This window comes from Paroedura picta, chromosome 9, assembly GCF_049243985.1.
Source record: "Paroedura picta isolate Pp20150507F chromosome 9, Ppicta_v3.0, whole genome shotgun sequence".
NCBI classification, from domain to species: Eukaryota; Metazoa; Chordata; class Lepidosauria; order Squamata; family Gekkonidae; genus Paroedura; species Paroedura picta.
In genome coordinates this window covers 32,479,938-32,496,658 of record NC_135377.1, presented here as the reverse complement: position 1 = coordinate 32,496,658, position 16,721 = coordinate 32,479,938, and the positions used below count along the sequence as shown (strand labels likewise).

At 43.5% G+C, this 16,721-nt stretch overlaps 1 protein-coding gene across 4 annotated transcripts in view; it reads left to right on the top strand.

Moving 5' to 3' along the window:
- Positions 1–16,052: 16,052 nt before the first annotated feature.
- PREX2 (phosphatidylinositol-3,4,5-trisphosphate dependent Rac exchange factor 2) overlaps positions 16,053–16,721 on the top strand; it is a 125,333-nt gene continuing 124,664 nt past the window's right edge. For 2 of the 4 annotated variants that reach the window (XM_077352209.1, XM_077352215.1), the window contains exon 1: positions 16,053–16,573. In XM_077352209.1, the coding sequence (XP_077208324.1) occupies positions 16,433–16,573 (141 nt within the window). In that variant the 5' untranslated portion in view covers positions 16,053–16,432. The remainder of the gene's footprint in view (positions 16,574–16,721) is intronic. The other 2 variants (XM_077352211.1, XM_077352208.1) reach the window with 1 other exon arrangement.

The following is a 16,721-nucleotide window of genomic DNA, read 5'->3' as shown; positions in this document are numbered from 1 at the left end:
GAGGGGAAACTAGTTTGGATTCTGATGCAATAAAGGCCTGTACTATGATATACTTATGACGAAGAAGACAAAGAGTTGGCACTTATATGCCACTTTTCACTACCCAAAGGAGTCTCAGTGGCTTACAATCACCTTCCCTTTCCTTTCCTACAACAGACAGAGGTAGATGAGGCTGAGAGGGCCGTGACATTATGACTCAGTCAGAACAGCTTTATCTGTGGCAAGTCCAAGGTCACACAGTTGGCTGCATGTGGGGGAGTGGAGAATCAAACCTGGCTTGCCAGATTAGAAGTCCACGCTCCTAACCACTACAACGCTTGCATATATTACAATGTACAGCAACATAGAGGATGCTTAAACTGTGGCCTTTGACTTTGGGACTTTAAGACTGTGCCATCATTTTCTAATGTTAGATAAATTAGTTTTTGTTTTCTTTTGCTTTATGATTTTAGAATAGTGTGTTGCCTAGAGATACAACTATTTCAGAAAATTATTCAAATAAGCTTCACATATTTTTGCAAGGATTGTTTCCTTGTGCACACTAGCTCTGGGAACCTATGGAATTCATAGGAGTCCTTGACAGAGGGGGGAGCAGGAAATTTCTGCTCTAAAGATTCCACAGATGGGTGAATATATTCAAGATGCTCCATGATAGATTATGTGCATATTTTGACATTTCCATTATATCAACTTATTTCTATAGCGCTTGTCCCATAATAATGTGTATGCATGTACTTATTTAATCATGTAATATTACAGTAACACGGCAGAATAAATGAATAAATTTGCAGATTCAGTAAATTTTAGATAATGCATACAGCTGGATTCTGTTTTTAAATATCATAATGGAAAAGCAGTACAAGACACTTTCCTTCTCTGTGAAGAAAGCCTGAGGTGTTCTCTTTTTGATGCCTAATTATGACTTCTGTACAACTGAAGTTGAGAGACCAGATCACATTAGTGATTAACTGAATGGTATATTAAAAGACTTGTTCTGAATCTATTTAGGAGGAATGGGAAGGCGACTGTAGGCCGCTTTGAGCCTCCTTCGGGTAGGGAAAAGCGGCATATAAGAACCAACTCTTCTTCTTCTTATTATTTATTTATTTGATTTATATACATTTATTTATTTGTTTATTTGTTTATTTATTTATTTATTTGATTTTGGATACACACTTTTCTTGGATGCTTTAGGATGCTTTGGGCTGATCCTGCGTTGAGCTGGGGGTTGGACTAGATGGCCTGTGTGGCCCCTTCCAACTCTATGATTCTATACTGCCCTTCCAAGACCAGCTCAAGTGAGAGGGGTGTACAACATAACAATATCATAAATCAGTTAAAACATTAAAAATTTTTAAATCACATCTCATAACATTCCATATTCAGCAGTAGTGATATCCATTCAGTGATGTTCTCCATTTGATGTCATAGCATCAGTGGCCCTAATCAAAAGCTTAGTGGAAGAGCTCCATCTTGTAGGTCCTGCTGAACTGGGAATGCCAGATGAAACAAAAAAAGTCTTCACAGACTGGTAGGAGACAGTTACAGAAGGTACAGACTAGTCTCTCTGGAGATAGAATTCCAGTGTTTTAGTGCCATGTCCAAGAATACCTTCTCCTAGGTTGCCAAGCGAGGACATATGAAGCAGAGCGTCAGAAGATGATTGTAGATTTTGTAGAGTTCATAAAGCAGTAGGCAGTCCTTCAGGTATGTGGGTATCAAGCCATGCAAGTCTTTATCCAGAAGAAGGCTCTGGTTCAAGAGTGCCCCTAAACTATGAGCCTGTTCCTTCAAGGGGAGTACAGTCTCATCCTAGGTCAGACCTTCCACTTACCAGTAGCACTTCCATTTTTTCAGGATTAAACCTCAGTTTATTAGCCTGTATCCAATGAAAACCTCCTCCAAGCCCCAGTTCAGCATTTTTACAGCATTCCTTGGGCTTGTTGGAAGTACAACACAGAGAACTGTGTCTTGTCTGCATATTGGTGAGAACCCAGCTAAAATCTATGAATGAGCTCACCCAGTGGTTTTATGTTGAAACTAGGAAATAAGCCCGCTGCAACTTGAATGCAGCAGGCGCCAGCAGGGGATCGGAGGCGGCGGGGCCGGTGTGGGCGTGGGAGCCGGTGAGTGGCGAGGAGCATGGGGCCGCGTGGCGGGGCGGCTGGGCCGAGGTATGGGAGTCGGGGCCAGGGGCAGCGCTGGCTATCTGGGGCCGCAGACGGTAGTCCAGTGACGGCGGCGGTGGCGGTGCAGAGGCGAGTTCTCAGGGGCCGCGGGGAGCGGGCGAGTCGGCTAGTAGGCAGTCAGATCCAAACGCAGGCCCATGGGGACATTGGTCGGCGCGGCGCGCTGGTAGGCGCGGGGGCAGAGGTTGGCGGCGCAGTGGCGGGCGCGGCTGCGGGCGGACTCAGGTTCGGGTTCGTCGGGTGGCGGCACAGGGAGCTCTTGGCCATGTGGGCTGGCTCCAGGTGTGGGTGAGGTGGCGGCAGCGGCGCGGCGGCTGGACGCCGCAGGGCGCGGTGGGAGGAAGCAACCGGTCGGGCGGAGTGGCATCGAGGAAATGGCGGCGGCCGGCGGGAAGCAGGCAAGGTGGAAGGTGGGCGGGTCGGGAGGCGCAAAGCACCTCCTGAACAGTCAGTCCGGCGGCAAGGGTCCAATCGTGAGCTGCGCTGTGCCGGACTGACAATCGGAGGGCCCAATCGCTTTGCGCCTGCCGATTGGGCCCTTCAATTGTCAGTCCGGGGGAAGGGGCCTATGGGCACCCTTCCTCATCATGGACAGGGCCCGCCTTGGGGGCCCTTAGCGAATTATTTAATCCGCGGAGTGGGTTAAAGATGTATAGGGGACAAGATGGAGACTTGTGGAATCCCACAGGCCTCAACCCAAGGAGAGAACAGCAGTTCCCCAGCACCACCTTCTGAAAGTTACCCTCCAGGTAGGACAGGAAACAAAAACAAAATGAAGCTTTCCAGTCCCAGTGTGGAAAAATGGTCCCAAAGGATATCATGGTTTATGGTATTAAAATCCTGTGAGAGGTCCAGGAGAATCAACAGATTTGCATTCTCTCTACCCATCTCCAGTCACAGGTCACCAGGATAACTAAGGCCACAACTAGAACAAATTCTGGATATAATCACCATTCTTAGTAGAAGGGAGGGTTGATGCAGCCTTCAGACCAGCTGGATCAGATGACACAAAAAAACCCATAAACTCTTGGACATATATTAATTACTGCTGTCAATATTCTGGCCCCTCACTCAGACTGCCTTGCTGTTCAGTGTAAGATGAGCCACTACCAGCCTGCCTTTCAGCCACATTATCAGTATGATGATACAAAGGATCCCATGAATAAGCTGCAGGGTTTTTTTTCTGAATGCAAATGTTGTTTTTAAGAGGATTGTGGGAAAAATCTGTTTTTCATAGATGAACAGCAAAGTTTAATGATGCCAGACTATTTAGAATACATGCATAATTAAAGAGACACATTGCTTTGCTTGAATATCTTTGTTCAAGATCTCTGCATAATCTTTGTTGTTGTCAGCCATTCAGTCAAGTCCAACTCTTGGCAATCCCATGGCACAGCTGTCACCATGATCCCCAATCCCGCACCACCTCCCTCAGCTGTGCAGTGTTTTGGCTGGTATCCATCCTGATCATGTCCAACCACCATGCCCTCTGTCGGCCTGGTTTCCTGTTTCCACTTACCAATCCTAGCACAATAGCTTTCTCCATTGTGTTGGATATGTCTAAAGCAAGTGAGCCAGAGTTTCGTGATTTTGCCTACCAATGATATATCAGACTTTATGTGCTATAGTATTTCCTTGTTTGTGACTTTTGCTGTCCATGGAACCTGAAGGAGCCTACTCTAACACCAGAGTTCAAATGAATCAATTCTTCTCTTGTCGGATTTTTGCATTGTCCAACTTTCACAGCCATAAGGGGCTATTGGAAATATGATAGATCTAACTAATCTATATTTGGTAGTCAGGCATATGTCCTTGCTTTTCAATGTTTGGTTCAAGCTAATCATTGCTGAGCAACTCAGGGCATTCAATGTTTTATTTCCATACTGTAATTTCTGCTCACATAATTTTTTGATAATCTACATACAGGGTTGTAATATCACACAATGGAAAATGTTTTGTCTAAAGTCACCTACTGCAATCAAAACTCAGATCATTACACAGAATTCTAGAATGACTCTGAAGGTCAAGATGTCCATACTCTAGATCAACCTGCATATTTCCCAGTTTTTAATAATGTTTCAATTCAGTCACCTTCAAGACTTTTCTTGCTTTTCCACCTTAGCCTCGAAGCAGCACCTGTTCAGGAAATAAAAGCTCACAAACACAATTGTAGTAACCAAATGGAAATGATTCCTCATTCAAGTCAAAAGACAAGGCTTCCCCAGGAAATCCCTGTCCTATACTCTCATGGCTGTACTGCAACATTCCAAAGGGATTCCTGCTATTCATTAAGACCATCTGAAACAGAATGTTAGCAAATCTATTCAAGTTTTCAGTATGTTTATTCACACACCTTTTTACATCAGCTGTAATGCTATAGTGCTTTAATGTTGATGATGCAGAAACTTTTTCTATTTCTAAAAGTTTTTCTATTCCTTGGCTCAGTCATCAACCTAAAGGGCAGCTGTATCCAGGAAATCAGAAAGAGATTGAAATTGGCAAGGGCAGCCATGAAGGATCTAGAAGAGACTCTGAAGTGTAAGGAAGTGTGACTAGCTACCAATATCAAGTTAATTCCTATAATAATAGTTCCCATTGCTATGTATGGGTATTGTTGTTGTTGTTGTTAGGTGCAAAGTCGTGTCCGACCCATCGCGACCCCATGGACAATGATCCTCCAGGCCTTCCTGTCCTCTACCATTCCCCGGAGTCCATTTAAGTTCGCACCGACTGCTTCAGTTACTGCATCCAGCCACCTCATTCTCTGTCATCCCCTTCTTCTTTTGCCCTCAATTAGTCCCAGCATTAGACTCTTCTCCAGGGAGTCCTTCCTTCTCATGAGGTGGCCAAATTATTTGAGGTTCATCTTCAGGATCTGATCCTCTAACGAGCAGTCAGGGCTGATCTCCTCTAGGACTGACCAGTTTGTTCGCCTTGCAGTCCAAGGGACTTGCAAGAGTCTTCTCCAGCACCAGAGTTCAAAAGCCTCAATTCTTTGATGCTCGGCCTTCCTTATGGTCCAACTTTCACAGCCATACATTGCAACTGGGAAGACCATAGCCTTGACTAGATGCACTTTTGTTGGCAGGGTGATGTCTCTGCTTTTTAGGATGCTGTCTAGATTTGCCATAGCTTTCCTCCCCAGGAGCAAGCGTCTTTTAATTTCTTTGCTGCAGTCCCCACCTGCAGTGATCTTGGAGCCCAGGAAAATAAAATCTGTCACTACTTCCATTTCTTCCCCATCTATTTGCCAGGAATTGAGAGGGCCGTATGTCATGATATTCATTTTCTTGATGTTGAGTTTCAAGCCAACTTTTACACTCTCCTCCTTCACCCGCATCAAGAGGCTCTTTAGTTCCTCTTCACTTTCTGCCATTAGAGTGGTGTATGGGTATTAAAGTTGGACAATAAATAAAGCTGACAGGAAGAAAGTTCATTTGAAATGTAGTTTTGGAAGAGCATTTTATGGATATCTTGGACCACCAAAAAGACAAAGGTAGATTCTAGATCAAATCAAGTGTAATCTCTCCTAAGAAACTAAAATGACCAAAGAGTGTCAACAAGATAGACAACAAGCATCACTAAAAAACACAATAATGCAAGGAAAAGTTGAAGTCAGTGGGAAAAGATACAACGACATAGATTAACACAATCTAAGAAGCAATGTCCTTTGTTTATAAGACATGGACAAGTCTGTTAACAGTAGGAGGTTTGGTAGATAATTTATTCATAGGGTTGCTGTAAACCAGAGGCAACTTGACAGCACTTTACACACACACCCAATTTTTCACTAAAATGACATTACAAAATAGGAAAATTCTGCTTTAAGAAAACATGAACTTTGTGAACTGTATAAATTATAAGCAGTAATTTAATATTCATATATCTGTGTGGATTTTTTTCTTGCTTCTGATCAAGAAAAATATGCAAAGAATCATGGCTCTAGCCACTGGTAATACTGTTTAACTCCTATTAGCCTAGCAGGAGAGCACATTGGCCAAAAAGAGGTTGCACATACAAGACTGACTTTTCTTGGCATAAAAATTGGCCCCTAGCAGGACCATCGGCATAGCAGGGGGAGGACCCCTGCAAAGAGCCTTGGCTCCAGCCACTGGCAATACTGTTGAACTACTTCTGGGGAAAAAATGTGGACATTTTTTCAATCCTAAAAATTGTTATCTGAGAGTCTTGGGGTGTGAAACAACATACTGTAGCAAATTTCAATCCAATATTGCAAGATCATATTGGTTACTGAGAGTTTAGACTTCCTGAACCAGAACATTGCCCAATTCTGATATTGCAATATACTTAAAAACAGAATGTGCAATTCCTCTCATTTTTGTTCAACTAAATGCACAGCTTCCCTATTATCCATTGTCAGTGCTGTAGCATAAACAGAGATGCCACAATAATATTTTTTCTTTACAGCTACCAAAGAATAATAGAATGATGCACATACAAAGCACCATGAAAATTGCTTTCTCAGAACATATAAAATTGGATTGCAGCCCTCCCAAAACTTGACCCAAGTGGCTACAATTTTGTTTTTTAGCTTTAGGGTTCCTCCTATATGAATCACATTCCCAGCAAAATATTTTTAATGCTAATGGGGAAAGATATATAGTGCTGTGTATATTTAGGGAAATATTGTTGGTTGTAGGGAAGTGTGATGACTAAAAGTTGGTTCTTTGTGTAGACTTCAGATATGAGGCCTCTGAAAGCCTAAATACTTTACCCATAATGTCCCTGGATGTCCTTGGCACCTTACTCTTTCAGTCCGATATCTCATCAGGAAGAGGGAATAATAAGCGACTTAAATTAAAAAGCTGTTGTGAGGATCTAGAAAAGCCATTGTAAAATATTTATTAAAATTTATAGAAATGATTCATAGGGACATGGTCCCTCTTATGGTATAGTGAACAGTTATAGCCTGATTCGTTGAATGAATGGATTCAATTTATTGTTTAGACTGGGGATCCTAACAGACACTTGATTTTAAGAACTTCTTGGAAGGCTAGCTAGGAATCCAATCATGTAATGTTAGCCCTTCTCTCGTGATCTAAGAGCATCTATAATAAATATGTAAAGGGAAAAAGCCTTGACCAGGATGGCCCAAGCTAGCCTATCTAGTCAGATTTTGACTGCTAAGCAGGGTCAGCCCTAGTTATTTGGAAGGGAGGCCACCAAGGAAGTCCAAGATTCCTATGCAGAGGCAGGCAATAGCAAACCACCTCAGTTAGTTTCTTGCCTTAAAAACCATACAGGGTCTCCATAAGTTAGTTGCAACTTGATGGCACTTTCCACCACCATATGCAAGAAATGGATTGTAGCAGCTCTGGTTCTAATCTACACATATATACTAGGTTTTGTGTATGGGTCCCACACATTTATAAACTATGTACAACTAGGAAGCCTTCAAAGAGCTAGGAGTACCAATTCACAGTCAAAGCCATATGTTTATATATGTGTATGATCTACATAATCTTCTGAGTGCATGTAGATGGGGATCATAGTTTCCCACTGAAATCCTATTCCCAGCCCTATGCATATTTACTATATGTGCTCAGATTGTCTGTAATGAAGCTGAGAAAATCACCCTTCTTTCCAGTTTTCTAAGCAATTGTTTCTCATTTCTAGTACTGAATAAGAAAAGCACTTTTTATTCATTCCATTCATTGCTGAATGGAGTCTTTCGAGTGTAATAAATATGAAACATGCTGATTACGACTGCAGATGGGCAATTAGCATTGTTGACATCAGTATATAATCTTATCTTACTCCAAATAGCAGAATGATATTGTCAGGAAGAAATTATTTACTGAACTAAAGTAACAAAAGCATGACACTCCATAAACCGGTGTAAATATTGCTAAATTTAATTGAAAAGTTTCATTCCTTCAAAAATATTCTGAAAACTTGATTAACTTAGCTTTCCAGGCATGAACTGCAGCAAAGAGCCTGCCAATAAAAATATAAAAGGCTGCTTGTGGATATTCTTAAGGCTGCTTATATTTTGCTGTCGTATCCATAAGTATGTGATTTGACTAAAAACAAATGGCTCTAATTGCCAAACAAGAGAATTCCAAAAATTGTAATCCTTCCCTTGCATTTTCTTTACATAAGGAAGGAAGTTTGGGAGATAATTGTGCAGGATCCAGTAATTTACTTAAGCTGGAAAATGAAACACCAAGGCTATTTCCATACTGAGCCCTCACCCAGCCACCATGTCGCAATGCTTCCTATTTGTAAGTTTGGCATTGCACTCCACACCATTTCTGATCTCTCCATTGGGAGCCTTTGCCATCTGTTTGCCCCCAATTGGAGCCTCCATATTTGTCTTCGCACTGAAGTAGAGGGACAAGAAATGGAAACTTCCCAGCAGTTTTTTCCCCCTTCCTGATGAAAGCAGGCAATCATCTGCCACCACCATTTTGCTGTCCTTTCCATTTCTGACATCTTTTCATTTTTTGACATGCAACAACAATTGTGTTATAATGTTATTCCACTATTACACACTTGTTCCCTGCCACCACATGCCTCATTGATTCTAACCTCCGCTTCAGAAGTCCATTAAGAGCCCCACAGTTCCTGGAAGGCAGCCCCCCCCCCCAAATAAGGCAAGAGCAAAGCAAAGGAGCTGCAGGGAGTAGAGCTAGATGACAAACTCTGGTGGTGTATCTGCAGTGACCAAAATTTTTGAAACGAAGTCTGTACAACGTTAATGTTGCTGAAGTCTTACCATTGTGTAACGCCATTTTTTTAACATTATGCACCACGTCGTACACAATCTGAAACACTCCTGTAACACTTCCACAAAAATCGCTTCGTTGTAGCGCTTTTCGGGAAATCCAGAAAAGTGGATTTCTCCTAAAAAAAAACAACTAGACTCTTGAGAACAACCTGCAACACATCCGAAAAAGACATGCGCATTCTCAATATAGCAGTAGCAAGCATGTCCCTTCCTAAGCTCTCGCACCTGAGTTTCCGGCGTCACAATCGCCATCCCCCCCCCCCCTTATACAGGCAAAAGCAACGAATAAGTGATGCTTCTTCGGCTGAAATCCCTCCACAAGCAATTGTCTGTAAAGTTTCCGAGCACAATACAGCCCCCTGTTGACACTGTAATTTCGGCCAGAAATTGCACCCGGGGGGGGATTTTTTTTACTTTAAGAGCATGTAAACGATTAAGCGCCAGCTCCTATGCCAGCGAAAAGGTCTTTCTGATACACCGAATGAACAAATATGCATTGCTACAGATGTTTTGGGGTTTTTAAAAAACAATTTTTAAAGGGAAGCACGGACACAACAGTTAATTGGCTGTTCTGTTTCATTGACGGCCAGGGGCGGGAGGAAGCACGGAAAAATATCGTCTCCTTTGTTGCAATTTTGGCGAGACCGGAAACTTGTGCATTACGAGAACAGCGTTAGTGGGAGAGCCGTTTTCCCAAGAAAAACGGCTGTGTGTGTTACCAAGACCTGCCGCTATTGATTGCAGCGCTTTTCAATAGCGCTCAGATTTAGCAACATTGCCAGTTGTGCGGAATGGCCCCGAGTTAACACCCTTTTAGCTGCATGGAATTTTCTCGATTTCACACAAAAACCAGGCTCCTCAGGCATTGATTCAGATAAAAGATTTCCATTGTGTAGCTTTTTGGAGGTCAGAAAAATGGCGAATTTCCCTCCCCTACTGGGGAGGGAATTTGTGTAATCCAATATGTGTGGTCAGCATTCAAAGTGGATTCTTTCCACACTGTCAACATGCTTTTGTGGGCCTGCGTGCCCGCCTCCCTACTTATCTGCCTCCTGTTTCATTCCCCTGCACCCTGCCACCATTTTTTTTTAATTTCTGGTTACATTAAGATGCATGAATGTTGTTTTTTACATCAAGATGCATGAATGTTGTCTTTCCACCCACCTTTTCCCTAAACAGGCTCCCCCCCCCCATTTCAGCTTTAAAGTACAAATTTAGAGTCCAGTGAATTCTTTGCTTGTTTAATTTATAACCAGCACCCTCTATCCTCAAGGTTCTCGGGGCAGCTTACAGTATCTAAATTAAAATAAATATAAAAAGAATTCACGTAAATACAAGTATAAATGATAAAACCAATTAATTAATTGCTCTTCAAACATCTGTGTGTGGAAGATCTTTTGCATAAATAATGGGGGAAGAATTTGTATCTTACTCATCTAATTCTTTGTGCTTCATTTCACACTATTCTCATTGGTCCCCTGAAACAGCTTGGAGAGGGGGCTGCAGGGGGCTGTAGTGGGAAGGGCAACAAATATCTTTCCCATGGTTTCATCTCTGTCTGCATGCTTTTGAGATCCAAGCAATTACAATCCAAATCTCTTGTGTTATGGGAACAAAGGCCATATTTTTTGAAACTACCTAGGTTGATCTGACAGTTTTGACAGAATTTAGACCGTTTCCGCACAGAGGGGTAAAACACACATGGCCTCCTGTCTGGTAAACTTTGTGTTTGCAGCCCTCCATACAGGAGACCCCTCCCGTGTTTTCCCTCTGCTCCAATGTGGCTTTTTGCCTCCCAATTAGGCTGCAAGGGAAAAAAAGCGAACCTTTCCCCCTGCTCCTTGGCTTATAAATCACAGCAAGCCACCAATCACAGCCCAGCAGTTTTCTCATTGACTGAAACTTTCTTCCCCTCTAAACTCCAACATTATTTTTTTTAAAGGCACTTCCATGTTGCTATGCAATAATGGCACAACACAGATGCATTGTTAATTAAAAATTAAAACTTCTGTGTTGCTGTGTTGCTATAGAGAAACTCCAGAATGATACAGCATCCCCCCTTTTTTGGTTGGGGATTCATGGTTGTACTCTTATTTATGTTTTGCACTCTTATTTGTACTCTTATTTATGTCTGGGTGGATTTTTGAGATGCTGGAAATGGTAACTGGACCCCGAAGAGTGATTGTGTATGAACAGTGGTCTTAAAAACAAAGTGCACAGATGCCTGGATGTTTGGGAGAAGACTGCTTGATCATGCCCTCCTCTTTCCCTGTTCATTCCCCACCTCCAGAAAAGACAAATCGGACGGTGTTTTGCCTGCCTGATTTGTGAGAGGCTGGATATGGTGACTGGAGACCAGAGAGTAATTTTCTGTAAGTGGTAGGTTTTAAAACAAGGAGTATGCATGTCTGGATAACTGGGAGAAGGCTGCTTCATCATGCAAGGTGCAAGGGTGGGACAATGCTACAGAGACTATTGCACCTTTCTCCCTACATATGGGGTTGCCTCTGTTTGCTCACTGATGGGATGCAAGATAAAAGTGGCAAATCCACTTTTTGCAATTTCCCTCATCCTAAAGCAAATCTGGGCAAAACTCGAGCCAGCCCCTGGACAGATGCAGGCAACATCATGCTCTCATGTAGGAGCACAAATTGCATGGATGAGGCGCTCCAGGCCAAATACTCCCCCGTGTGGGTGCAGGAAGAGGTGGGGCAACCTGCCACAACTAAAACTCCAGCCTGCAACCCAGCATGAAACCTCCAGTGCATAAACGGTCTTTTAGAAGCTTTTGTCTTGAAATGCCAAGTCTCATATAGTTTGATTCTCATATAGCCAAGACACTCAAATAGTGTCACATTACTTTTATTAGATGGACCTGAAGAATAAAATCTCTTTTGCAAAAAGTGTGGTCAAGCAGGAGTAGATAAGTATTGCCCATTTACTTACATACCCTTGTAGATATATAGATATTAACTCTGTATCTTTCTCTGTTAAATCTTCTTCTCCACAGGAGACAGTAGTTTCACTGTAACCTAGCTCATGACACAATTTGTGATGGGACATTCTAAATCATACACATCAAAGGGAGAAAAACAGAGAACGGACTGTTCTTGTTTCTCTCTCTTTTCTCTCTCTCTTGGTAGCTCCTAATCTGTCTTTGAATATGCCCTCCCTCACTTGTTATTGAGAAAGGCACTAGTGTTTTGGCTCACCAGAGTGCATGAGAGATTATATAACTATTCCGTAAAACAGCCGAACTCAAATATCTCAGCATAGCACAAATCTATTAAGCAGTGTTGTCAGGACACTTTTAATGGCAAACACTTATTCTGTATATTATATAAAGGCACAGTTATAGTTTATTTTTTAAATCCTATGATTTGATATGATTAGAAATCCCAAATCTATTCCAACAGGCATTCAGTGACTTTCATCCCACCATCCACATGACAGTGAACCAAACTATGTAAGAAATAAATTTTCTGGACACTACTATAAAAATTCATAATGGAGACATAGACAACACCTTATGCCAGAAACCTACTGGCAGACAAACATTCCTGCATGCTTCCAGCTACCATCCTAAACACACCAAATGATACATTGTATAAAGCTGGGCTCTATGAGATAGCTGCATCTGCTCTAATCCTACAGACAGAGATTCTTACTTGAAGGATAATTTGTTTGTTTGCTTGTTTGTTTATTTACTAGCCTTTAGGCCCGCTGTAGCCCAAATACAGTGGGCGCTAGTGGGCGGGCGGCTGGGTGCGGGAGGTGGAGGGGCGGGGAGTGACAGGATTAGAAGGGGCTGTGGGAGCCCCCCAACCCTCTGTTCCTGCTGAAGCCTCCCCCGCCAGCCCCCCTGTGAGTCCCCGACTTCGGAGCTGACCTTGGAGCAGGGCCGCCCTAGTGGGCATGCTCTGAGGGCCACGCCGAAGCATCCCCTGGCCGCCCTCCTCCCCCACGAGTCCCCAGCTTCGGTGCGGCCCTTGGAGCAGGCCCGCTGTGGCGGGGCTGCTCCGAGGGCTATGCCAAAACCTTCCCCAGCTGCCCACCTCCCCCACAAGTCTCTGGCTTCAGTGCAGCCCTTGGACCAGGCCCGCCATGGCAGGCCTGCTTGAAGGGCCGCACCGAAGCCTCCCTCAGCTGCCCCTCCCCTACGAGTCCCCAGCTTCGGCGCGGCTCTCGGAGCAAGCCCGATGTGGTGGGGCTGCTCCGAAGGCTGCACTGAAGCCTCCCTGGGCGCCCCCCTTCCCCGCGAGTCTCTGGCTTCGGTGCGGCCCTTGGAGCAGGTTTGCCACAGCGGGCCTGCTCCGAGGGCCGCGCCAAAGCCTCCCCAGAGTTACCTGTGTGTGCGGTGGGGTGGGGCCGGAGTCCGGGGCTAAGGGGCCAATCTGGGAGTTTTGATCCCGGACTCGGCCCACCCCAACCCCCCTTACTCTTTTATTAAGAGGGACAGATTTATGTATTTATGTATTTATGTTTCGATTTATATCCTGCTGCTTTACAACAAATGTTTTTGGAATGAAAGTACCACCTCAGATTGGGAGCTGTCTGTGTACAAGAAAAGGGTCGCCCTTCCAGTACTTGTGAAAGAGAACTGTCATTATCCCATTGAGGTTGTAAGTTGCTAATGATACGTTGACCTGTTTTGAGTTGATAGCTGTATGTGACCTCTAGCAGCAATCTTGTTATTGTCTCTTTTTAGCCTATCTTGCAACAGGTTTTCTTTGGGTACCATTCTAGCTTCATTAATCTGTTTATTGACCTCATGAGGTGGGTATTTTCAGTACAAAAAGGTTTGTTGTAAGGAATAACATCCTTTGTTATTTCTTATACCAGGAATAAAACTTTGTTCTTTTTTAAGGTACCACTGGACTAAAACTTTGTTCTGTAGATGTGGTGGTCACATAGTGCAGTTTTGTGGAATTTGACTACTGATACAGAATTCAGAAATCTGCACATGTTGTTCCTGTAGACCTCCTGTATAATTTTATTATTGTCAAACAGCCAGTACCAGCATCAATGCAGTGTTTCTGGTCCCCCATTGCTTGTGGCTGTGCCCAAACCTCCAGTCTGCAAATATTCTCAGTAGCATTGGTGAAGAGGTTTCCTTGTAATGTGCGGTTTAATCACCATGCTGGTATTCCCTCACCTACAATGCTGAGTTTATACTGCTCATTTAGCCAGGACAGTAGTCCATATTTAGAAAATTGTCTATCGACATCAGTGATTTAGAGCGACACAACTTGAAGGCATATGGTCTTTACTCTCAGGAAAGCTTCTTAGTCATGCTGCTCCACCTCTTCAGGACACCCTGATAGTAATACCCATTTGAGTTCTCTCAGTTCTAAAATACCTTACACTGCATTTCTAAAGCAAAGTTACACTCTTCTGAGTGAACTAACTTCAAGAACTCTTGCACTAGTTTGCAATGTGTATCTACTTGCCTAATACTTTGCATACTTATATACTGGCCACATTTTTCCATGTTAATGTCACCACTAGATTGGATTTCTGTTACTTGCTCTACAAGGGCCTGTCCTTATTCTTGTCCCAGAAACTGCAACTGGTACATAATGCAGCAGCTAAGGTTCTTACAAGTACACCCTCGAGACCACACATTCGAGCACACATTCGAGCACACATTTGACCTGTGCTCCAACAACTGCAATGGCTCCCCGTTGAATTCTGGATCAAGTTTAAGGTATTGGTACTTACCCATAAGGCCATCTGTGGCCTGGGTCTTGTGTATCTATAGCCCCCCCCTCCAAAGAACACTCTGTTGTCAAATGCCAGTCTTTTGGTTGTCCCAGACCCAAGGAACAATGTCTAGCCTCAACCAAAGCCAGGACATTTTCTACCCTCGCCTCTACCTGATGATAGGTACAATAATCTCTGTATAGGAAATTGTAATAGCAATGTATGCAAATGGCAATGTATTTCATCAGACTTTTGTAGCTAAGTGGGTCAACCCTGGTCAGCATTTGGATGGCAACCATCAAGGCAGGCAATGGCAAACTACCTTGGAATGTCTCTTGCCTTGAAAACTCCATGGGGTCACGATTAGTCAGTTGTTTCTTGATTACCAAAAAGTGAAAGCAAACTTACACTCACTGTCTCTATAAATTAGTTTCCTTAAGACCTATGACTCTTCTTTTGCAATGGTCATCTCATGACATCAGAATGTATGTATGTATGTATGTATGTATGTATGTATGTATGTATGTATGTATGTATGTATGTATGTAATTTATAGCGCACCTTTCTCAAAGTGATTTAAGGTAGAATATACAAGATAAATCGGTACAATCAACAGAACTTTAATATGTGCACTTATATTCCCAGCCCCCCAAGCCTAGTGTAGACTTATAAAGCTACTGTATACCTAGGGCAGTGTTGGCCCTGCTGCCCCAGCATGCCCATTTCCCATGCCTATGAATGAACAGCTGATGGTGCATGGGTGTCAGACATGAACAAAATGTGTTCAGGTGTACATGAGACATATACACATGCAACTTTGAGCACATGGAGTTTAAGTATGGTGGCAGGGCTGACCAATAAGATTCATAGCCCCTCCACCAAGTGAAAATTGTTCATCTGCAGAGGGCTCCTGTTGCTCTGAGAGAGGTGCATACAGCCTTTCTGAGTTTTCTTGTTTTTCTGTAGTTTGTCAGATAAGAAATACAACTACTCTTTAGTAAGAGAATTGCTAAGAACTTTATATACATGAACAATGATGCATACTTGGTAGACACTAGTGCATACACCTCCAAGTAACAATTGCTTCACTAAGAGACTCTTGGTACATATAGAAATCCGGGGGCAGGAGACTGGATTCAAAAATAATAAAACTTGGGCCAGAATCCCAGCAGTCTAGCTCGTTTGGGACATTTTAAAGCCGTAGCCTCTCAACTGGGAGATCTCCAATTAGCCCCGAACAAAGTAAAACCGTAGAAACTTGTGTGTGAAACAAGCAGTTGCTGGCACACAAGCGTTCCCAAGGTTGTGCTTCCTTTGCTTTTTCCTGAGTTTTGGCGCAGGGGAGGGAAAGGGGTTGGAGTCACATGGATACAAAGCTTTTGATTAATGGCCAAGTGCTGCTGCTGCTGCTGGAAGCCTCCGAATCTCCCAGTTATACAAAGCGAGCAAGGAGCCGGTGACCGCTCATTTCCTTCAGGCTGGGTCTCCCTTCCTTACTGGAAAAGGACAGTTGGCGGAAAAAAATACACGCCTTTTTTTTCTCACTTTTTGAGCAGTGGTAGTGTAAGGGGAGTCTACAAACAGACTACGAACCTCTGAATTGCAACTTTTACTATGGAAATGAGAGGGCTCTTTTGTTGTCTTCTCTGAACTTTTGTGTGTGTGTGTGTGTGGGGGTATGTAGGAAACCCTGAGGCATTTCCCAGGCTTTCCCAAGCCTGTCAGCTCACAATCAGGAGGGGAGCTGAGGAAAAGCAAGAAGCTTGTTTTTGGGGACTGGGGTGAGACCATGACAGAAGAAAGCAAAGGTGAAGGAAAAGGAGAAAGCGGGAAGGACCTGGAGAAGCAGCTGCGCCTCAAGGTGTGTGTTTTAAATGAGCTGCTGAAGACGGAACGCGACTATGTGGGCACTCTGGAGTTTTTGGTGTCGGTGAGTTTACCCCCCCCCCTTTGCCTCAGATGCCTTTGCTGACTTTTTTGCGCACAATCAGCCACCCCTGCTACTCTCTCCCCGTTTCCCCTTGCCAAGTTTGCCAGCAAAGGGGGGGGGGGAGGGGAATGCCATGAAGGAACTCCAT